Source organism: Clinocottus analis, unplaced genomic scaffold (assembly GCF_023055335.1).
Source record: "Clinocottus analis isolate CAN_PGR_092001 unplaced genomic scaffold, fCliAna1.0.p SCAF_11, whole genome shotgun sequence".
NCBI classification, from domain to species: Eukaryota; Metazoa; Chordata; class Actinopteri; order Perciformes; family Cottidae; genus Clinocottus; species Clinocottus analis.
In genome coordinates, this window is record NW_027175832.1 from 5,883,769 (window position 1) to 5,908,239 (window position 24,471).

The 24,471-nt window shown below is 41.8% G+C and overlaps 1 protein-coding gene across 1 annotated transcript in view; it reads left to right on the forward strand.

The window, feature by feature from the left end:
- Window positions 1–14,211: 14,211 nt before the first annotated feature.
- The window catches only part of st6galnac5a (ST6 (alpha-N-acetyl-neuraminyl-2,3-beta-galactosyl-1,3)-N-acetylgalactosaminide alpha-2,6-sialyltransferase 5a), a 37,711-nt gene continuing 27,451 nt past the window's right edge, over window positions 14,212–24,471 (forward strand). Inside the window, exons 1-2 of the mRNA XM_068571409.1 lie at window positions 14,212–14,357; window positions 15,194–15,403. Coding sequence (XP_068427510.1) covers window positions 14,343–14,357; window positions 15,194–15,403 — 225 coding nt within the window. The 5' untranslated portion in view covers window positions 14,212–14,342. The remainder of the gene's footprint in view (window positions 14,358–15,193; window positions 15,404–24,471) is intronic.

Sequence of the window (24,471 nt, forward strand, 5' to 3'; positions counted from 1 at the left end):
TTGAGCAGATCAGCAGTCGTTTTTGAGGCAGCGAAGGCCATTACACAGACTATTACACTCCTGTACAGTAGAAATAAATGTACCGGCAGCAGTCCAACTTCATAGACCAGTTGTGCTAGCCATTATACTCAAACCAGTCACAGCCAACCTTAAACTGCCTCCGAGCATCAGAGTGACGAGTATGATCCTACAGGCAGCGAGAGGAGATGTTCACAGTGCATTTGCAGCCATGCCAGGCAGCTGAAGACGCGAAAAAATTTCACTGCTCGCCAACTTGGGAAAATTTCTGAACCCATTGACAGTTTGATGAATACTTACTCTGCTGGAAATGTGCCAGACAGCATCGTATTTTAGTCCTGAAGCAAAGTGAAATTGCGGCCCCACAGAGCCATTGTTCTCCTCCCAAACAAATACTTTAGGAAAACAGTTAGAATTTCTGCCTCTGAAACCCAGCATGGATGTTTGCTTGTCTCCGAGGCAACACTGTTCTCTCTGGGGATTCTCGCACTGCAGAGGCAGAGAAGCATTCAAAAGCCTCCCGTAAATTAGATCTGTCCAAACCAATCACCTGCCGCGAAAAGACTACTTCCATAAAAAAAACTTGAGCAGAACGATGTAAGTATTGGTGGTTCTTCAACAGCGAGGCTCGTCTATTTGTCCCAATGCTCCGTACAGACATCTGGAAATTCTTGAACTGTGATCCTGCACAACACAACGCAGGAAACAAGACTGGTGATTGACAGTGGCTTGTTTTGGTGCTATTTTAGGGGTTAGTTCACACAAAATACAAAACATGTTTTCTCATTTACCGCGCGTGGTATGAAGCCATGCAAATAGTTAAATTTGTTAAAGATGGTGTTATATTTACAGATGCAGTTGTGAGAAGTTTTCATTTAAGCTTTCTACTGAAGAAATAGACTGTATGTATGAGTAAGAGGGACACTGTTACTGGACAGAAATGCTGCTGTTGAATTTTTAACAAATACAATTGTGTATTATTAAACCCAAGTTAAACTTAAAAACATATAGCCTTATATACAATGCAGACAGTTGTACCCTCCTGCATTTAATGTAGGAATTTTCTTTAGTCTCAAGTTGATAAGTATCAGTGAGTGTGTTGGCATAAACCACTGCCAAAATCGTCACAGCGGTATTTATTAAGAGACAGATCTCTCCGACTGAGTTTATTGAAACACAAATTTGGATGTACGTTGACACACTTTATTGGGCCATGCAAAGATGGGTAAAATGAATGACCAATGTTTCCTTTCTCCATCCCTAATTGCAGGGAACCAAATTCCACCAAGTTTTCTCGATTAAACAACAAAATTTTGTTTGTAACTTCACTCTAGCTAACGTCACACAGCAGCGTTCTCTCTTCAGGAATGACGTAATTTCTCTGATCTTACCAACACTGTTCCAAATCCATTGTATTATATGACATCGTCATCGAGGAAGTTTGGGTTTTGGCACAAAAAAGGTTTCGGGAAAGATCGTGGTTGGTTGTCTTTTGCATTAACCTGACCTTAATTTATTATTTAACGATTTGCTGTAAGATGTTGTCTTGTGTTGTATTATGGTCGTTGTTTGAAAATTTTATGAAAAACTTAAATGACAGATGAATTTTATTCACCTCTGTTGTCTCTGTTTGTGTCGTCACATATTGTTGAATGATCTGCCATTAAGAAGGAGAAACGAACGAAGAGACGCACTGTGTTCACTAAGGTCCAAAGCCCTCTAAAAAAAGAGTTTGAACACTCATGAACCCTCTTTTTGAGATCCAAGTGAATTTAACATTTACAAAGAAGTTTGGAAACATTGCTTTACACATTACAGAACGATATATTCCTGAAAAAAAAACTGTCATTTAAAAAAAAGCAGCCTTGGCTTCTGCACTCTCAGACAGCATTACAAATGATTTCAAACTCCCTAGTTTGCAGCCGTTCACTCCTGACCTCCAATAGCTCCCTCGCCACCTAGGAAGCATCTGGCCCACTTGCTCCCACCCCCTCCCCCCTCAACCCCCCCGCGAGAGCGAGCATGTCAGGGCAGACGAGTATGCCTCCCCCCGGGCCTGGATGATGAGACAGTGCATTTACATTAGCCTAGTGAAGCAGGAGCAGTGGCGCGCTGCCAGTTGGGAAGCACAGAGCGTGCAGCCAGAGCATCTGCTGGGTTTATGCTAACGTCGGCCCGGTCTGCCTTTAGACAGACTCACCGACGCACAGGCAGGAAGACAAACTGGCACACAGTCAGATCATAAAGTCAGATAAACAGTCATATTCAGGAAGTTAATTAGCCATTACTCATACAGCCAATCAGTTTGTCCGCCAAAGGGGGAGGCCGAGATCTGGCCTGCACTTCCGTCAGTTAAAACCAGCGAATGCGGTTACAGAGAAGGGTACGGCTTCATTTATGGGAGTCTGGACTCCAATTTCTTGGCTTGGATGGTGAGGAGACCTGTTTGTTTTGTTCGCGGGAAAATTGGATGGACAAACTAAAATCTGCCTCCCGACCACCAAGCCACCAGCAAGAGACGAATTTTGCTTGGGTTTCAGCATGACTTTCAATGAAGATTTAAATGGAAGGGGTTGGTATGGGAGATTAGAGCGGCACTCTGCGAGAGGCACTTAGGTACACTTAATGTGAATTTCCATTAGTTGGAATGGCGGATGGACACGGTAATGGCAGCGAGCGCCGCAACATTTTTGGAAGGCTGGCATTCTACCTTGTTTTGCAATAACAGAGAGGTGGAATAATGCAGTTCTTTACCTGCATAGGGTTACATATTGTTGTGAAGTATAGCTGAAATAAGCAGTAAAAGTAAAACACCAATTAATAATTATTACAACGCAAAACGCACAAAAGGATTGTGGATAATGTACAGCAGTGGCTTGTAAACGATTTACTCATCGTGGTTAATTAGCTTGTGAAAAGAGACAAACTCTAAAAAAGCTCCTCCAGAGTCTCATATGACCAACTGGAAGCATTGCGATTGAAAGAAGTGTCCCTTTAGGATGAAAAATGGGGTCTAACAAATGGAGCTTCTTTGAGTTGCATCATGGAAATGTCTGTTTGGGGTTTTTGGAGCTTGACCAAATAGTAAGAGCTAAATGTCAGAATAAATTTGCAGTTTGAATTTTGAATTATTTTGATCTTTCTCGTGTGGGTCTCCCAACTTTATGAAAGCGTAATACTAAATTGAAAGAGCTATTGCTTCAGGAGGTTTGATTACTGCATGTGACCAAGAAGTTGCAAAATAATGTTCATGTAAAAGTTACATAAAACTGTTTTCAGCAGAGAACAAAATAGCAATCTCTGATGTACATTTTCTTTTGCAGCCTTGCTCACCATTTGAACATGTTTCTCTAATTTGAGATGAATCTAACCACATAAATATCTTATAAACCATTCAAAACATTGACAATTACTCTGTTGAAGGCTGAACAAAATATTAAAACATATTCCTAATGATTGCCGGCACAGCAAATGCTGCATTGACGTTAACAAAATAATACCAACAGTTACATATAAATTAGTATCGTCTGCATTATTACATTTATTTTAATTATTTCATACATAGCAGGCAATACAAACATCAAATTTGACCTCGGCGTGAAACCTTTCCTCAGCAGCAGCGGCTGCTGTTAAACGTCCTGGAAGCAACTTGAAGATGAGGAACTACTCGCTCAAAGAGCCGAGGATGAAACCTTACGATTAAAGGACAACACGCTCTCACCTCTGACCCGCATGCTCTCTTCATCCACTCATTAAAACGTCTTCATCAAGTCTTTCCCCCCCCCGCGCCTTCTCAATAGCGCTCTTAGTTGAGGTAAACTATGCCTACTGCTCATTATATAAATAATTTCTGTCCCATTCAGTTATTGTGCTTTAACTCTGTTACGTTATTTACATGACTTTTTTCCCTGTGAAAGGGTTTTTTTCTATTTTTTTGGCGGAGTTTGTCCTGATCCGATGTGAGGTCCCGGGACAGAGATGTCGTATCTGTGCAGATTGTAGCAGATTAAAGCATTGAAGGTTTTTTTCATTGCTTTCTAAAAGAACTATCTGTCCCTTTTTAATCAGCTGAACAAATTCATTAGTTGTTAGTGACCTAATGATACCATGTGAAAACGGTTTCCTTCTAAAATAGAAGCAGTTGTTAAATTGTTTTCGGCTGCAATTACTTTTCACGTTTGGGTTCAACCTAAAGAGCCATCGTCTGTGAACCTGACTTAGCTACACACAATCTGTACTTTGACATCACTGTAGAGAGACTAAATGATATCATTTCTTTAAAGAAATGTGTTATAAGGAATACAGTCACTTGCAGACTTACTTACTTTAATTCAATTAGGTTGAAGCTTACAGCAATTCAAGATTAAAATCAAACAAATGTTATAAATGCAATCAACACAGAATTAGGAGGATTTCTCTGTGTTATTTCATTCCTGATGATTGTGAGGAATCATTAACAGGACGCAGTGAACATAGACAGACAGAATGTTAAAATATGCAGCCTATTAAAAGCATACTATTTATTATGTGAAACAGTTTAATCAATGAGATTATATTAAAGAAGTAGGCCTCCATATTACACCCTACCCTTGGCTAGCTGTCAGCGATGTTTATAAAGTAATTCAATACACACTTGAAGAGAAGGGATTTGTGTGCACAGTGGATGAGTGCAGAGTCAAAGAGAAACAACTTTGAAAGCAATTTTTCAGAGTCTATGATTCCCTTGGCAGCGCTCGGGACAAAGAAGGTAAATTCCCTCTTTTGTACAAACCCCTCAGTAAATATTTTTGTTTTATTTGGTCCGACTTAATGTGTGCACTGTGAAACCTACTCCACTATGGGCATCCTCCATTAGATTACCGGTAAGCACAGCACAGACTGGGTGCAGCCGCAAATACAACAAGTGCTATGTGTCAAAAACACCATCCCCATTTCTTGTTAGTTCTCTGCTTTGGGTCAAACCTCCAGGGACACCTCGCCATGAACCACCTGTTTTAATTCAGATAAGTCTCTGTACTGTGTGGTATAGGGATGACTGATCTCCTTCTGGCTCCCTGATTACGCTCACCTCACCTGCTCAAGCAACCAAGCTGCCTTCAATCCACTCATCACCCTCCAGTGTATATCTGCCCCGGTTCCTCATCCTCTCGTCGCCAGATCGTTGTCTCGACAACTAACCTGGTATCGACCGCTCCCGGCTGCTCTGACGAGTTACTTCTGAGATTTCACCCAATTTTTGCCTTGCCGCTGACCCCGTGTTTTGTTCTCCCGGTTCCCCAGTCTGTCTGCCGTTCCCCTGCCTGGATTTTCCCCGCCGTTCCCCGAGCCATTTCCCTGGCAATTCACTATTCCCTCCATCATACTCCCTGGTCTGCGTTTGGGTCCGCCACCACATATCGTAACAAGATACTAATCAGCCATCTGTTTCTGCTTTCTCTGTACTCTCCAACGCGTCTTTTAATTACACAAACACTTTCAAAAGGTCGCAGAGTGCTTCCACATTGCGTTCCAGTATTTCACAAGAAAAGGCAAAAACCTATAAAATTGTTGTGTATAATTAGCAAATTATTATCTGTTGGCTTTAGCTGTTGTGAATGTCTTAGCTTTAGCTGCAAACCAACATTCAGTTTGGAGAAGAATATCTGACATTTATAGAAATATTGAATCCTTTTCTTCTTTTTTTTTACCATAGGCTTGAAAACACACATACTGTTTTCCACAAAAGATAGCACATATATATATATATATATATATATATATATATATATATATATATATATATATATATATATATATATATATATATTGTAACCTTGCAAATAATATACAAAATACTCCTCTCTCATTGCTGGAAGTCGTTTGTCTGGGGGAATGAATGGCGACTAACATTTCTCACTCAGGACAGAAGCCAGATGTTAATGGGTGTTAGTGGGTATTTGTACAGTGGGAAAGGGGCTGTGAAGAGTGACATAATAAACCGTAGATATGTAGCTCAAGGTTGCTTTGTTAAGTGGAGCGGGAACACTGATGCATCGTGACCGAGCTGCTTTTCCATTAGGCGAAATGCTTGTCTCACCTCCGCCACAAGAAACCACTGGGTCTCCCTCTGTGCTCGTGGCTCAGTCACCCCTGAAACTAGATTCCCTCCTCCATCATGCCTGAGGGAACAATTTAATTAAAAAACAGCTCCGAGCAAAGGACACCCGTCACCCTATTCTTGACGTGTCCACAGTCAACAAACATGGAGATCAACTAAATCCTCTTGTGGACAATGTCCTGGTCCTGCTACACTAACTGTAAATACACACCAAGTGAACAGATTGTGGAGTAATGGCTTTAATTCACTTGGTAAAGGGGCAGGATTAAATATTGTTGGGGCTTCAAGTAATTTTCGAGAGAATAATCGTGATGATTGACATTATGTAATTGAATCCCGACCTGGAACTCCTATCTGTTTTCTAATTTAGTCCAACCTGAATGGGCTTCATTTTTTTGTCCCATCTGGTAATACAATCCATTAATTTCCTCTATAATGACCTGTCAGCTGTTATTATCTTGTTAACAATGTGTTTATCAGACAAAGAGACAACCCCACATTCCTGCAAAGATTAAAGTGGTCAGACTTTAACTGCATTTCAGTTTCGAATTGATGAAAGATGCTTAACAATGAACAAAGAATTCAATGCAATATACCACAGGGTCCAACTAAATGTGCAAGAATCCTGCAAGTACATAAACAAGTATGTTGATTACGGGCTTCATTCAGAGACAGAGAGAGAAAAATGTTTTTATTAACTGTATTTTTCTTTGTGGGCCAAGTTGGATTTGAACAGACGAGCTTTCAGTCTGCAATAAAAGATGTGTAGCTTTTTTTTTTTGTTGCCGTCTTGATGTCAATGAGGAGTTTTCTCGAGCATTGCAAACACTCTGTCAAGCGCTAGCTGGGCCTGCTTTGTAGTGAGGGAGTATCAAGCTGACTGGCAGAGTGTAGTGGACGGGATGAGGTCCTGGATGTAAGATGGGCCTGAGCCAATCACAGCAAGATAGCGTCTTGAATTATATTCTTGCAGCTACTGGCAGCCAGTGAATGGTGCAGATGAGTAGGATAGCGTGGGAGGTTAAAGTCAAAGGACCATATCAGTTTTTGCAGATTTAAGTTCAAGTTAAAGGAAGTTTTGACAATTCATACATATTAACGTTTGTTTACAGGTCTTGGCACTACCGCATGTGAAAAAGTGGCATAACTTGAGGCAGTGTCTGTTGGAATTACACGTTTGAAATTGAGAAAATCAGGGTGTGAGAACCGAGTAGCAGACTCTGCAGCTCGCTCCTCATGTCTGCTTGAAGGTGGTAATGTGGGTAATGTGGGTTCCAGGTTTTGACAAAGCCGACAAACAATGTCTCTGGTTTCTTTTGCACTTATTTGTGTGCAATGCTAAATCAGCAAAGTAGGCTTTTAATAGCCTGAAAATATTGAGTACTGAACTAATTGATTTGTCAATCCCCAGACTAAGAATATTTTTGTGCTACTTTTATTTTTTTTGGAATATATAGATAGGAGCCCCTTGCATGCGTGTACTGAAGATAATGAAAATCTCTACATTTTCACTGCTTATTCCATGAGATTATCTGTCGGAAAAAAAACAGCAGTCCCATGTGCCCAAAGAGTAAATATAGTATCGTGTATGGTTGTATCTCAGAAACTAAAAGGAGTACAATCGATGAACTCATAAGAGGTTGAATATCATAATAAAGCTATGCACACATATAGAATGTACAATGTGGAAGACCTTCAATAAATACATTTTTATCATTTATCAAAAGATTCGGTAAATGGTCAATTGGAACGCAGTGGCTGCTTGGAGGAAAATATTATTTTAATCCTAAAGATGACATCATTATTTAAAAATTGCTTATCAGTAATGTGAAGTGTATGTAAGTGACAGTAGTTTACATGAGCTTCTTCATTCTTAGTGTTTATCTCTCACTGCAGTCTTCTGGTGAAACATGGAAATATTTCCGAAGAGGCATGTGTGAATATAAAAATAAGTTCCTGCTTATATCTAGCAGTAATATGATGATGTAACTACCTTATTACGTATCCTATCTCCCATCTTCTTCTATGCACCGTTGCTCATTCACCCCGAACAGGACAGCCAGTGAGCCTGCATTAAAAAACAGGCCTCCTTGTCATTTGTCAGCGGGCCCAGGGGGTAATGAACAGGGTGAATTGGATGTACTCTCTAATTATGAAAAAGGACAAAAAGCCAGTCAGATTCCCTTGTCAAGGTTCCCCTCCCGCAGCACCATTGGGAGCAGCTTTCGCTCATAAATCATATCTGCAGAGGATTAGAGAGAACATAAAAGGGAGAAATATAGCACCACGCGGACCCGAGACAATCAACCATGTAACGGGCTACGACAGGCAATAAGTAGGTGACTGAGCCCTCCTGCGTGTTATAGGCATCGTAAACACCTGCTGATCAGCATCCACCAGCGTCCACGAGCTCAGCAGCAGCAGCAGCAGCAGCAGCAGCAGCAGCAGCAGCAGCAGCAGCAGCAGCAGCAGCAGCCATCGTTCACAGTAACCTCGCCATCATCGTCATCGAGTAGGCGCTGACGATCAGACGCCGCTCTGGGAGCGACATTACCTCAGTGTTACGAGCCCCATTAACATCGATCAGCTGGTGCTGCTGGTGCTGCTGGCATGTTAAGTTGCTTCTGTGGTAATTGTGTTTTTAAATTTGTATGACTGCTCACAGACTAACTGTCATGGTAAGAGTATAGAGCGCCGAGTCTCCCACGCAGCAGTGATCTGCATTGGCCCCTCATGAATACTCGCGGTGAAACTTGTTTTTTAAAATGACGTTGAGTTGAAGTTCACTAAAAACGTAGTTATTTTGAGATTTTGTGCACATTTTTTCCTGAATTCCATCCCCCTCAGGTCTTTTAGAAAAGTAGCTGTAAAGAGAGATTACTCCGGCAGAATTACAAGCACAGACTTTTAACAGCCAGTCGAAAAAACTAAACAGGATTATACTTTAACTCTGCCTTTTCTGTCTCTGACTTTATGACATTTGCCTCAAACTCACACTGGAGGTTTCATCCTTTTATTTTATAACAGAGTCAGATATGATGTATAAACACCGGCGTGCTATCAGCGAGAGTTTCCTTGCATTTAAAGCCCCTTTAAAGTATTAAATACCACAATAAACCACACTAATCATTAGAATGAAGAAGCAGTCAGTAAAGCTGTTCAAATCATATTATTTACAAAAATTGGATTAATTTCCAATTTGATCCTTTTATTCTCGTCAAGTACATCTTGAAAAAAAACTGCTGTTTTACAACTCTGGGGGAATTAAAGTGCATGTGTTGCCATGACGTGGTCCTGTTTTATACTAAGTGCTGGTTGAACTTTTGATACACTTTCCTCCTGTTTCTCAAGAGTAACAAACAGTTCTCTTTTCAGCGGGATGTCTGGTCATTGTGTAGCAGTTTTCTGTCACACATTTCATCTGTGTTTTACTCCATCGCCACAAAATAATGCATAAACCCATGAAGACTTACTGAAACAAACTGCTGTACATTTACGCTGTATTGACAACAGTAACTTACAGTACTCCATAATAACTGTAACATACATTTACATTTTCATCCTTCGCTTTTAAATGAACAGTTTATGACGTTGGTTAACAATAGTGGGAGATGACTGTACTTCATCAGCACAGTATGTTCTGTAAAGTGGTGGAAATACACTTCGCTATGTTCAGTGAGTCACTATCCGTGTACTGTTGATAATAGGCGAATGATTCTGCTGTGACAATAGCACATTTCTACTAATGAAGCTGCTTTTAGTCCATTAATCATTTCTGAGCGACAAGACCATGATAAGCTGTTCCTGAACGTGACGGCGCAGCTTCGGTAGTCATCCCTCTGAGCCACCGACATGTGGAGATCACCCAGAGGAGCTAAAGGTTATCGACTGATAGCGTCTACTGTTTTTTTGTTCTTCTTTATTATGAAACTGTTATCATTTCAGATAATCTGTACAGAGCAGCTACAGTAGTTTTTATTACCAGTATAAAAACTACAGTAGCTGTGAAATAACAGTAAATTACTGGCGTCTCTACCGCCAGTATTTTACTGTTATTTTACGGGGAAATTGTTCAAATGCTGTTATTCCCTTTTTTATTCCAAGATTTCCTAAAAATATACCCATTAGAGAGCTCCACATGGCCTTTCCCTGCCCTTCAGTAAGTGCACACTTCAAAGACGGCCTTTCTTTGAAACATTGTTCTGATGGACTGCTGTTGTTGTTGTCTTTTTGTTTTTTGTGTTGAGCCTTTCAACCTTATCGCACATTATTCTCATGTGACTCTGATGGCGACAGCGACGTGGATTATTGCTTCTGGGATGTCTCTCTTGTATCTCCCTTGAGGACCAGCAGATTAAACACAGTCACTGGCAAATGAGGGTGATACACGCAGCGGCTGCTCTCCAGTTTTAATGCATTGTTGTGTGTGGTTTCAACTGCGCATTGTGCGGTGGATTGATGTGCGGACGCTCCGGTCACGGTCACTAGTATATGATCTATTTAAAGGGCAAATCCGTTATTATGTTTTTCATTGAAATGGTTTATTCCTGTGAGCAATAGAGCTCCATTCATGAGAGTCATTATTGCACGATGTTAAGTTCTTCTTCCTTCTTGGCCACAATCACAACCATTATTTTTTTAGTCAACCCCACAAACAGGATGCCTAAAAATGACATCCATGTTGAACAATTCGGCACCTTGGTTTAGGCCCCAAAGTCCAATGCCAACAAAGGATCTATTGCCTATAGAAGTGTAATTAAAGGGTTGGTAATGTATTTAAAAAAAACATTTTTCTTATAGTGAAATTATTTATATCCCGACAGGGATCAATGAATCAAATGCTCTGGAAAAAATGGGGCCGAATGAAATTAATGGACCTGCCTGGCAAGTTGCGCTTTGGCAACATCTGGCTGTTTTTTTTCTTGGTTGGATACTTTTAAAATCTAGCGTACTCTCGGCTGGTTTTCCCAGTGTATTCGTCCCCAGCTTTAAAATCAACAGCAAACCAAGAAAGCATTGTCATTGAAAGTATTTTTTCCCAGCATCATCCACCATGACTCCATCTTTTCAGTTGCATCTGCTAAAAAAACAAAGTTCTTATGAAATCATATCGCCCGCTAAAAGAAATGAAATGATCAATTGACCTATTTAGAAATCTGCATGAACTGCTTCATTTTCTGGCGACTTAAGGGCAGACATGTTATCACCTATAAAGTTATAAACATCTAGTATTTATGGAGTATTCTTATCATTTGTGATTTTGCCACCTGATAGCATTAAAAATGAGCTCAGAGGTGGGAAGTTTCCTTGTTTTGGTTTTGACATGAGCCTTTAATTGGTAGTTTTCAGCTATAGTTTGAATATATATATATATATATATATATATATATATATATATATATATATATATATATATATATATATATATATATATATATATATTTATAACTGCTCATGTTCACCAACTCAAACTTTCCAACGCATTCCTTCGTCTATGAACCAGAAAAGTTTTTCCAAAATTCTTTCCTTCATCCACTGCTGACCTGGTTAAAGTGAATATGCTTTTATATCATCTCTTTAAAACAGAGTCTGTCTGCGTCAGAATTCCCTCTTCTCTCTACATTTAGTACAGACTGCAGCAGCAAGACTTCTTACAAAATTTACAAGACGTGACTTTATTTCTTTTGTTTTCAGCATCGCTACGTAGGCCAATTTTTGACACATCATTTTTAACATTTCATTGATCGCCTTTAAAGTCTTGTGCTGGACGTGGCAAACATCTCGGGCTGAATCCCATCACTCTTTCACAAACATAGTCTTACCTCCTTCTTGTTCTTCTCTCACTTTTGTCATTGGTTGTGTTCCTGGTTTCACTATATCTGACCTTGGTAACTTTTTCGACATGATTAATGACAAATATGTGCACAAAGTGACTTGAGCGTGTCTAAATGGATGAGTTAATGAACAGTAGTTTATAGTCAACAGTTGAATGGTTGAACTTTGTTATTTAAAAAAAAGGGTTTTCATCGTATGCCTTATAGCGTTTGCTATGTTTCCCTGTAACACACATTAGTCTATATTCATTTTTAGGTGCAAAATACAGATATGTACTTTAAATGAAAGACATTAAGTCTTTACTTGAGACTTGACTTTGACAAAAACAAAAGACTTGAGCATCTCTGTGTTTATTTTAATACAATTCATGTACATGCATATGAATGCATGTTTACATATACTGTTCACATGTATTTTATTGTAACGTACACCTGAAAAAAAAATCAGTTGAACACAAACAGTTCTCTGAAGGAGTCTTATCTTGAAATCAACTGCTTTTAAACTAATCGTAGTAAATGAACTAAGATACCAGTATTATTACTCTTTTCTTCCACAATTTGTAGCAAATAGCATCGTTATTTAAAACAGTTTACTAGAAATGATAGTAGTAAAAGACAAGTAAATTAACGTGTTATGAAACTCGTAACTCAATAATATTGAACAAAGTATATTTTCTAAAATGACTTTCTGCAGGACTATATAACGCTGTCTCAACCAAACAGTTGTTCTGATTTCTCATCAAAATGTCTCAACTGCATGTTCCAGCAGCATCTCTGCAGCTCTGAGAAGCTCTTTGAACTTTGTTTTGAAAAGTATGATATGGCTTATATCAAGTGTATTAATATTCATGCAAAACTGTTGCAACTGCTTGAAACATGAAATGCATCACTTTCAGGACTCCACACAGAGAAATGTCAGTGTAGCTGGAGAGGCTAGTTTGTGCTACACATGCACTTATAGAGGAGTTTAATACACAGACACAGTAGGCAGCATCACACACACAGCATGGATACACTACCAAGACACCAACATTGAAAAAAAACAGCACAGATTTAGCAGCAGAGCTGCATGCTGCATTAATCAAACACTGAAAACTAGTTACTTCTGTTGGTTTTGAAGGGGTAATCCATAATGTTTATTTTGGTAATGTACTGTATAGTCTTATTTTTTATGTAATGTAGCTGTGGCTTAGACGCTCGACTTAAAAAAGGAAACGTGTTTTTTCCCGTTCACTTTTAAGAATGCATATTTCATTAAAAGGAAGAATTATATTAAAAAAAAAGAAAATATGTGACCACAGTACATGTCAGTGGTGTTAAAACAAACCTTATTCGGTTTGCCCTTTTTAACATATGAAACAATAGAAAGACAAAATGAGAAAATGCAATGTATATTGAATAAAAGAGAAAGCTGGACAGAATCTAGAGGAAGTGAATTAAAAGCTGTTGACTGATGCTTTGATGCATCAACAAGAGTGATGGATAGAAGTTTAAAAAAAAGTGCTCAAGTGAAAGTAATGTATTGCAAATGTTACTTCTGAAAAGGACTATACCACTGCATAAAACTGTAAGTGGCATATAAAACACTATCACTGGTGAAATGTAAGCAGTATTTAGTCGTATTAGTCGAGTACGAGCTATTGTTAACTACAATACACATATGTGTATATATCATGTTGTTTTAATCTGTAAAACACGTGTATAAGCTTATTTGATTTGTTTTTAAAACCTTAGCTGTCAAATCAATACAGTCAAAAAACATAAGCTTTTCTAAAATGTAAAATGTAGTGGTGTAGAATATGAAGTGGCATGAAATGGAAACACTCAAGTAGTCAAGTTGAAGTACAATATGTGTTCAAAAGTGCAGTACTGTAGTAAAAAAAAAAAAAAAAAAAAAAACCTCGTTACATTCCACCTCTCTGATTACCAGAGGCTCAGTGTTGGCTCTCCAGGATGTGATCACTGCTGTTTAACTATATTTCACGCAGCCTACGTCAGACATAGTGCCGGGTTCACCTTCCTCCTGAGTAATCCGAGCACAGATTTCCATCAAATACTGCTCAGCAGCACGAAATAACCGTAAAACAAAACGGCCTTATCGCCCTCTTGCAGGTAGTCTCTTTAATTAACTGCGCTGCGTCTCGCCACTCGTCAGGCCCCTCGAACTCGGGGGGCTTTAAGACCCAGCAGAGGTGCAACAGTGAACATCTGTCCCCTCGGTCTCCACAGTATGAATTGCGCCTGGGCTCCGGTCTGAAGGCACACAGGCAGCAGCAGGCGGACTGGCGGAGCGCGGACGGAGCGGAGTGGTTTGCGGGATACGAACAGATGCCGCTGGACGATGAGAGAAAGTGGAGCCCGACGCACTGAGCCATAAGACTGCGCGCTCCAACATGAAGACACCCATGGTAAAGGTTTCTGCCGTGCAGCACTATATGCAGTTGTTTGTGCTCGCTTTTACACCCAGCATTGTTCAGTGAAGTGCACTTCAATTTCCGTAACGCTGCTGTGTGCACTGTGTCGGATCAAAAGATTAGGGTCTGAACAATGGGCATCCAGCTGGGCGCTCTGTTTGGCACTAAGCTCCGGCTTTTTCTTATAATAAACACTACTGCATGGGGCACAGCGCGCCCTGTGTTATCCTTTCCGGCGCTTAATGCAGTTGCATAAATCTTTTTGTTTTAAGTGCATTATGGTTTTTTGTTTTGTTTTGTTGCTTTAATATGTGTTGTACTAATGCATGTTGCGAAACCGGATACAAATTGATGCACACACTCCAAACAAAACAGATTAAAAGTGTCACTGGCTGCCTATATTATGCATCTGTGATTTTTGTAGTGATTCATAACCTGGGAGCTCAAACTGAAGCACCTTTTCACTTGATATAAAATATGGACACGAACTTTAATTTATCGTGTATGGGACCGTGCAGATGTGCTCCTGCAAGGACCTGAGCATTCAAATATATGCAAGCAAACTCAGTAAAGATGAACACTAACGACCTGCTGGCGTCTTGTCGATGCCACGGTTCAGCCTGTGCCCTTAAACAGTCGACAGCAGCGTATTTGTTCTTTCTGCTTCTGGTTTTCTTGCTTGTTGGAAGTTTTGCTCGCACGTGACATTGGCATCCAGGAAGTCGCGGGTGGTGTTGACAGGATGACGCTGACGGTGCAGGTGTGCGGCCCATACTCAGTCCGCTGCTCCTGGAATAATTGGACAGCATGTGTTTGTGTCTTTGTGTCAGCGCCATGGGATAGCCGTGCTCCTCGTGCTCCTCCTGTGCGCGAGCTTGTTCCTCGTGTACAACGGCAGCTTCAACGGCGCATCCAGGGACGCGAACGACACGCACGTGCGGCAGCACGAACAGCTGCGGCGGCCCACTGGAGCCTCCGTCAGGATGCCCAAGCCTCACCCCCCGGTCCTCCAGGGATACAGTGGCATCATCGACCATAAGGTAAACAGATGTGTTTGTGCGCGTCTCCCGTAATGCAGGGAGAGGAGGGCGGGCGGAGCTCCAAATGGTGTCAGAGTCGCCGCAGAGCTGGCACCAAAGTGAAGCCACTTTCACTTTCCTCTCGTTATAGGTACTCGTTTGTGCAGCGCATCTTCACTCTCTGTGCCTGACACACACGCACGCACGCACGCACACACTCCTCCTGTCTAATGACCAGCAGTCATCTATCTGCACAGCTCTTTAGTGAGAGTATCACCCCCCTCTGTCATTTATCACACTTTTCTCCAGCCCAGTGTTGCGCCACACTCGATACCCACCTGTCGTTACTAATAACAGCTTAGGCAACAAATGAAATCCCTGGCTGCATTCTTGCGCTCTAATTGGTAAGCCCAGGAGACCTGCAGCGAGGTGAACCCTGACGTCACAGCAGGGGTGTATTGACTTCCATCTATTTACCCAGGCCAGGAGAAAACAATCAATGTGAGTACTGGCGTGCTGCAAGTAGAGGCTTTTTTTAAATTTTTTTTAAGGCAACATACAAGATGGCGTGCTTCTCTGTAGGCAATTTGGTTGATGGGATGTTGAGTGTGTAGCGGTCCGCACCACTGAGCCAAAGGAGGAATGCAACAGTTCTCCCAACTATTGGATGTGAGATGTTTTAGATTGAAAGAAATGGACAGTTTTGGGGCAGACCCATAGATAGATAAAGAGACAATGAGCCACGGACTGGAAGAGACACAACATCAACATTGTAGTTTAGTGTGGCTCTTTGTAGTCCCCTCATGTCCGTCTGCTTGGTTTTCATCTCTCTGGTATCATTAAGCATTTCTTTAGAGTTGCTTTGAATCTCTTTAGTGTTTCTGTGTGTCTTTGTCTTTGTTGTGGTTTTGTGATACTTTGCTGTCCTTTTGGATCTCTCTGGGTTTGTTTTGCATCTTTCTGTAGTGATGCGGTGTCTCTTTGGAGTTGTGCAGCTTCACTATCGTCATTTTGGTGTTGGTGTTTAGTTGCTATATTTTTCTCTATAGTCAATTTGTTTCTTTCTTCTTTGTTTCTTTTTAAAAAAAAATAGTTTTACACCCCTCTTCAGTTTGTTGTATAATTTTGTGACTCTGGTAGTGCCTTTGTAGTCAATTTGCTAATATTTTTACTTGTTTTTCCTTCTCTTCGTAGTTTTGTTTCTCTTTGTTGTCACTTTATTGACTTTTAGCCAATAAATGCAAACAGTTACATCAACCGGGGGCCCAGGAGCCAGCGGTCACGGGGCCTCTGGGCCTGAGTCCTGGAGGTTTATTCAGTAATCTCCGGCAGGACACATTGGCGCTTTCATCTATTTTTAAGAAAAACGATGTTTTTGCTGCTGAACGCACGCTTTAAATCATCAGATGATACGTCACAGGTTGATTTGCATAGAAGTCATTTGATAGCTTCCTTCCTCTTTGCTCAAGAGGCTGTTGCTGTGTGGGAGAGACAAATACGCAGCATGAACATGCATCCGCCGGACAGATTTGGAAGTAGGCACCGTGTTTGTGAACGTCAGAAAAGTATCCTGCTTGCGAAGTGAACTTTTTGCTAAATTAAACACCGGGGGCTTTGAAGAGTCACTTAATCTTGTGACAAAGTAATGCAGTTTGGCAACAGAAGGTGGAACTATTATTCATTAAAAGAAATCTCTTTGGTGCAGGAACCAGCGAGCGTGGAAACCTCTAATGTTGATGACTGTGAAAAGTTCAGCTGGCAGAGTTTCCTCAGGAGAAATGCTGTTCGTCTGTCCACTTAAGTTTGCCTTTGGAGTGTCTGGGCTCTGTCTGCAGGAAATGCATGCTGGGGATGTGCACAGTGAACACACAGCTCACTTTATGTATGACACCTGGTACTGAATGTATGCATGTATGTCTGTATGCATGTACTATGTACATACACACACACGTTCTTCATTGTATTTTTGTATTTTTTTTTGCCCTCTTTAATCAAGGTAAATGCCAGGCAATTTGCCCAATTAGCATTTATTACATAGATTTCGTGGAAGACTGATTTTGATTCAATGGGGATCTTCACCATACTGCACTCGCTGCATGCTCCTGTACTTTAATCTGTGTATATATTTCTAAAAGTTTAGTTTTATACCTTGAAAGTAAGGAAGGCTTTGTAAATGTCCTTTTTAATAAGGCATTTTATTGCTTACAGAGATCGCAGACAGATAAACCGAGTCGGGAGAAAGAGAGAGAGACGAGGAATGACATCCAGCAAAAGTCCCCAAGCTGGATGCAAACCAGGAGTCTGTTCATGGTCACCACCTTGTCGCCTCGGCCACCACACAGCGCCTTGAAATATTTAGTCTTGGGGCGGAAAACCAAGCGGTTTGGGTTCGGCGTGCAGCCGTGAAGATTGGAATAGTCGAAATGATACTCGTGTCCACACGGCCACGAGGGTCTTGACCTGAATCAACCTTGACGTGTGACCACGCCTCCTCATGCAGACATCCGACGCGGTATAAGTTCCATTAAGAGGCTGGCAGGTGGTACGGTTGCTGTCTGGAGAGCTCAGTAACTGTGTTGGTAGTCAGTTACCCCGATGACGAGTGGCATGTGGATGGTGGACTCGATGTGAGACAGAACATTTGAAATCCAGTTAATATTTGTCGCGGTGGATATGCCACAGGCTGTTTCAGCTTTTGGTCTTAGAATCGGAATCATTTGAATTTGATCAGCACACAAATGTATTTGAAAGGAGTCCTTCATATTCTACGGCCGCCGACGCGCAGCTGACTGCGCACCGCGGCATCTGTTTTCTCACTGGCTGAAATGCCAATATTCAGCGACAGTGTACATTTTGATTTGATGAGGATTTGTTTGTAATGCGTCAGTAAACCCAGCTTTGGCTGAGAATCGATTTTTTTCCCCCCCTCCGACGGGAGCAGCCGAGCACCACGAGTAAACCACCAATTTATTTTTTCTCTCGCCAATAAACTTATTGACATCTTAGCGACAAGGGACATCAATTAGGGCCGCGGCGCCACTGAACATCATTTATGCTTCTTCAAAGCTACTATTATATCACCCTTGACATTCCGCCTCTGAAAGCCGGGATCAATACTTTATGATTCGAATGCACTTTGCGACTTTGGCATGTGGAATCCCATAATGCAGTCCAACCTTCAAATACTTAGCGTTCATTTTTCTGAAGCATTGTGTTTGACAACATGGATGAACTTTCTCAGTAATATCCAGAAGTGGAAAAGTTATCGGCCTTTGGTTCACATTTGTTGTCCCGCGGTGCTGAATTATTGTTGCTTGGAAGAAAAAAAACCTTTGACAGGAACATTTGTCTTCTTCATCTTTGCCTGCTGCCCTCTCTGCCATATTGATCTTTCCAAGATATCAGCTGGCTGGCATGCAGGGTTCAGTGCCAGTCGGCCTTTGACCGTTTCACTTTATCGTCCTCCAGAGTATTAGACTCATCACAACCCAGAAAACATTTTGAAGCCTTTAAGTTTTCTGCCGACTTTTGGCCAAGATGCTGAAGCACGCAACATTTCTTTTTCTCTCCATCAAGTTATTTTTGTATGTTACAGACAATATTTATGACTCTGAAATCCATTTGAATCTTGTGTACCAAGTATTTTCAATGCAAATGTTTTGATTTGAGTCAGAATAAAGTGTAATTTATGTATTTCTATACATTTTATTCCTTATTTATGCAGCAGCAATAGTTGGCCCGGACATGTGCTGTGAAGACTTTGGGAGGGGCGCGATAAGCAAGCAAAGAATGAAACTTGGGAAGGAGATGAAAAGGAAAAGAAACTCTTGAAGAGTAAGGCAAAGAGAATGAGCGAAGAGGACAAAACCTAGAAAGGGTAAGGATGAAGAGAATGATAAAAGAGAATACAGGACCGTGGAAAAGTTCAGCCAGCGAGAATGAGACAAAAGATGGAAGGAGGCCGAATATGAGAGTGGAAGCTAGAGTTAAATCCCATGGGGTGTCCTTTCTCAGTTTTATTTTCTCAGTGAGGAGGAGGAGGACAGGAAATCACTCTCACCCGTCTCTGTGGGGATAGAAGGAAGAAGTGGCGTAACCATCTCCCTCTGATTGCCCCTCCGACATCGCCATCATGCCGATTCCTAACTGTCATCATGCGAGATAGGCGGAGGCAAACTAACGGAGGAGGGTTTGATGCAGAAGAGGGGAGTTTTGTCAAACCCTGACGTCACGCTGGAAAGCCTTGAACCTGGCTGACTCGGCGCGTCGAACAAGACACGATTCGAGATATGATTTTAAGGTCGAACATTTGGTTGTTAAAAGGAACAAAATGCAATTTTCAGAGCATTAACGGAGCAGCAAACAACCAGTTGCTATGTCTAGAGATAGTGGAGTAATGTGGACCTGAGCAGAGAATGATGTCGTGCTTCTCTGTCGCGCATGCTGAGGATGCCCTGCCTGTCGGCTCACGCTTTACGTGGTTTGTTCTGCGACACAGGCAGAGAGAGAGAGACAATAGAGAGACAATAAAATGCTCCCCATCGTGTATTACGCACTTTTAACATACACGACAGAGAAGACATGGCATTGTACTCTGACATGCAGATTCACAATGGATGGTTAAAGGAAAGAAAGAAGCAGAATAAGAGATTTTGACTGCTGCTGATGTTTTGCACACAAGTCATTTGTAGTACTTGTTCTATTGTTCTATTTCTGATTTTCATCATTCATCTTTTACCATTACCCTTGGTAACACTTGTGCAGTATTTGAATATCGTGCATAATTTCAGGTTAAGGTCATTAGCTTTGCGTGGATTCGGTTGTAAAGAAAGTATTTGACAAACGGCGACTTTGATTTGATGACGGCACACGGTGAAAAGTCAGCTGACCACCATGGTCTCCAGCTATCGCATCTTTAGCACGAAGTAATCGCGCTAAAGATGCGATAGCTGGAGGTCTGAGGGCAAGACCATGAGGGGTGGGCAAACGACGGCCCATTGGGCATTTTAATCTGGCCCGCCGAGTATTCTAATTATTCTAATTTAATATATATATATATATATATATATATATATATATATATATATATATATATATATATATATATATATACATTTTTTACAATTATTATTAAAATTAGGCTTGCCGTTATAGGACCTGGCGGACCTGCCGTCAAACCGGCGGCGCATTGCCATAACTGTCAGCAGGCAGGACCATTTCATTTTCACAGCTATAGCCCAAGACCCACTGAGCGGAGAAAATAATTGCCCACCTCTGGTCTTGAGGTTTCGTCCGTTAATGTCGGAACCAAAGTTTGTGAAAATGAATTTGGTAGATACTGAGATATTTCACTGAACTTAGTGAAAATGCTCACTTGCTGGCAAAGTTTGAATGAGTCATCTTTCTGTGACATGGACCACAGCCAGAAGCTGCTGTGCAGCTGCAGACAATCCCAGTGACGCGACACGAGACGTCTACAAAACCCATTCTTCTGCACAAACACTGGACACAGTTGGTTTTAGACGTCTCGGGGCTCTAGGTACACACTGCTTGAAGGCATACGCCAAGGAGAACAAAGCTGTCTTTGCCAAGGAGACATGACAAGTCATCCCTCTCCAACCCACAGCTTTACTGACAGCTGGAGAAGGGAGAAGTTTAATATTTCATCTCAGACAGCCACATCTTCGACGGTTTTCTCTGAGCAACAAAGCCATGTTTCACCGTTCATTGGGGTGTTGCTTTGCAATCAGCCAGCTGGAGAGCGCGACAAAATTCCCCAATTAGTCTATTACGGCAAAAGACTTTGTAAGCAAACTGAGTTTGCGACAGTGGTGCGAGAAATGTATTCATTTTACCTTCCTTTGAACCAGATGAGTCAATTGAGAACCAGTTTTTATTTACAATGACAACCTGGCCAAAAAGGCAACAGCAGACAGGAGGCAAGTCGTTATAAAAGGAATAAAACACAGAAACATCTCGAGCGATCTCATAGAAATCGTAATATGTGCAACATGTAAACAAACAAACTGTGTTCCTGCGGACGTAAACTCAGAAACAGTTGCAGGGATCAGAGACTATTGTTTGTAATGAGTTATGACGAGGAGGGTTACGAGGGCGTGGAGTTCGAGATTCTTTTGCAACTCATTCCAGTCGAGCGGCAAACTGGAATGAGAAATGGACGAAGCCGGTGCAGACTTTTGGATGAACCATGTTGATGAAATTGCTCGAGCGTAAATTGCGGTCACTGTTGGAGATGATGAGCAGAGAGCGGAGATATGTGAGGGGGGCGGGGGCGGGGGTTATCCCAACGATACAGATGAGCTGATGCCAGTGGATTAGTCTGCGGGTGTGGAGTGATGGCCGGTTGAGGAGAGAGTACAGGATGCAGTGATGAGTGTTGAGAGGAGCACCGGTGATGAAGCAGATGGCATTATGGGAGGTGACGTTGAGTTTATTGAGAAGATTCTTGGGGGCGGACTTGCAGATTTTGTCACCAGAGTCTAAAATAGGGAGGACTGTCAATATTCAGATCTTTGTTTTGATCTGAATGTCAAAAACATATCAAAAACATTGTTAGTACATTAATACATTGTGAAGTAAAAGTCCTTTAAAGCCTTACTGAAATGAAAGTATATGTTTAGTATACACTGGTGTGTGTATGTGTGCGCGCATGAATGAATGAATGTGTGTGTGTGTGAGGTCTGCCTTTTGTGTTTTTTTACCATTTTGGATTTTCAAATTACAACATAAACTTCCTGTAGCATTAGTTTAAGATAACTACTATTTTTATGCAAAGGCTTTGTTAGAATACTGGAAATGCTCCGTTTTCGACTAAGAGATGAGAGAATAGTGGTTTCGTTATGCCACAGCGGTCCCAATTGGGGTATAGTCTTGGATTTCAACTTATCTCCAGTGCATTCTGCTTCCGCCAAACATAACACAGCTTCAGGCACTTTCCAAAGCAGGCCTGGAAAGCAATTATGGATGAATGGTAGGACGGGGAGGAGGACGCAGCCTCTCGATAAGCATTCCCTCGACGGAGCAATCTTACACTCGGTGCCTTTTGGCGTTCTTTGGCGAGGGAATCGCTGGTGGACTCGTACGTTTTCAACATAAAGGAAGTGGAGGGAAATTTGAGACGCGCGTCACGAGCTGAATGGAGATTTCATGCCTTAACCTTTGGTGCCCGGTAAGCTGTAGCCTGTGGGGCGCTCTTCTTATATGCCCCCTGAGAGACCTGTGAAGGATCTGAAAAGGTTAAACTATGATAAATGGACAATACCTTTTGGCACAACATCAGGAGATAGATGATGAGGCGCTGCCAGCATCCGCGCCGCTAAGGGCAAATGCAAAGAGACGGCTTGCAGGAAGCATCGCAATGAAACCCAATTTCTTTGCCGCTCCTACTTCTCGCTCCGCAGACCTACGAGGCCGCCGCCTTCACTCCGCTCTTTAGACGTGATTAATGAGCGTGTCTTACGGGGTAGGAGTGAGGAATGATCAAACTGTAACTTGCATTTTGGCATAATCTCTTTCTGTATGCCTTGAGCGTCCCTGAACCACCCAGATTAGAAACATATTGGATTCCGAGGATACCAATGTGTTTCTAACCGAACATATTGGATAGCAAGGTTATTAATTACTGAGGCCTGAGGTATGCCCAACCAATGAGCTGCTTGGGCCAATAAAAGAGCAAAGGATGAGCTGAGTTACAGTTGGCGACGTTTTCTTGTAAACAAGAAATTACTGAACAAAAGATGTCGAAGAAACCTCTCCTGTAAGCGACTGAAGTGTTTGTTGTTTTTTTTTCTTCTCCCGATGATTTGACATTAAATCGTTGCATGCGCCAAGATGTCTGCCTTCAGTCGAAACGGTCCCAATTACAGAGCGCACTTTGATGTGCATTCCACCACGAGGGGACCGTGTCATGGTTGTTCATCGGAGAGTCTTTGGTCTCCCGCTCTCACTGATGAGGCGACTGATTACACCTCCACTGGTGTTGAGGAGTAAGCATTTTCTTCCAAGAAATCATAAAGAGCTGCTTCCTCCTCCTCTTCCTTTCTCTCCGCTGGAAGGACTCCGCATTAATTCAGGTTATATCAACAGCAGGGTGGGACTCCGAGTCTCTGTAGTGTAAAGCAGGTACTGTATATACTTCATACGCTCTCAGAGCAATTTCATCCGATGCGTCGACTCCTCCACTGGAAAAGTCAAAATCTACATCCAAACGAAGAGAAACTCCGAGTAAACGAGTGTGAAGAACAAACGCGGGTGCTTGAGGGCTCACTGAATGGTTTAATGAGTATGACCATTATCTGAATCGCATCCTGTGGCCTTCGCAGTCCTCAAATCTCAACCCAGTTGGACACACATGGGAGCTAATGCTGTGACATGTATTACAGCAGCGTCACTAAAACACCACATGAGGGGATCCGTGTGGAAGGAAGAGTGTTCAGGGACTTGCTGGGTCTTTGCCACGGAGAAGTTAAGCTGGAGGCTCGCGGTCGCTTGACAGCAACATTACTGATACCCCATTTACCTGTTGCCACTTGGCTCGTCTTGGGCTGAGTCAGCAGTTAATAGTTAATCATTAAACTGAAAGACCTGTCGGTCTGAAGCGGTCGTGATCCCGTTAGAATCCTGAATAACTTGAGTCTGCTGCCGGGATTTCAATTCTGACAACTGAACATGCAGCAAGCAGACATTTTGAAGTTGGTAACAGTTTAAATTCAATGTTTCAAGTTGTCTAACTCATCTGGACTGCTGGTGCAGAACATCCCCTCAATTGCCACGCCGGCTGCAAAGTGGTCCATTCGACGTAATCGGGTGAAATCTCCAGATAAATGTCGAGATACAAGCTGGATGCAAGACAAATAGTGCAAGGTGTAAAGGCGGCCTTTTGTCCAGATGTCCACGCGTTTGTCATCAAGATGCACAGAATGTTCTCGGGTGCAACAATGTCAGTAAGAAACTACAGACGTAGCCTCACAGGAACTATGTGAGAGCACACATGTGCAAGTGAAGGAGTATTGAACTGCACCTGGATGTAATCTGGATGATGGAAGCTTTAAATGTGCTGTGAAGATGGG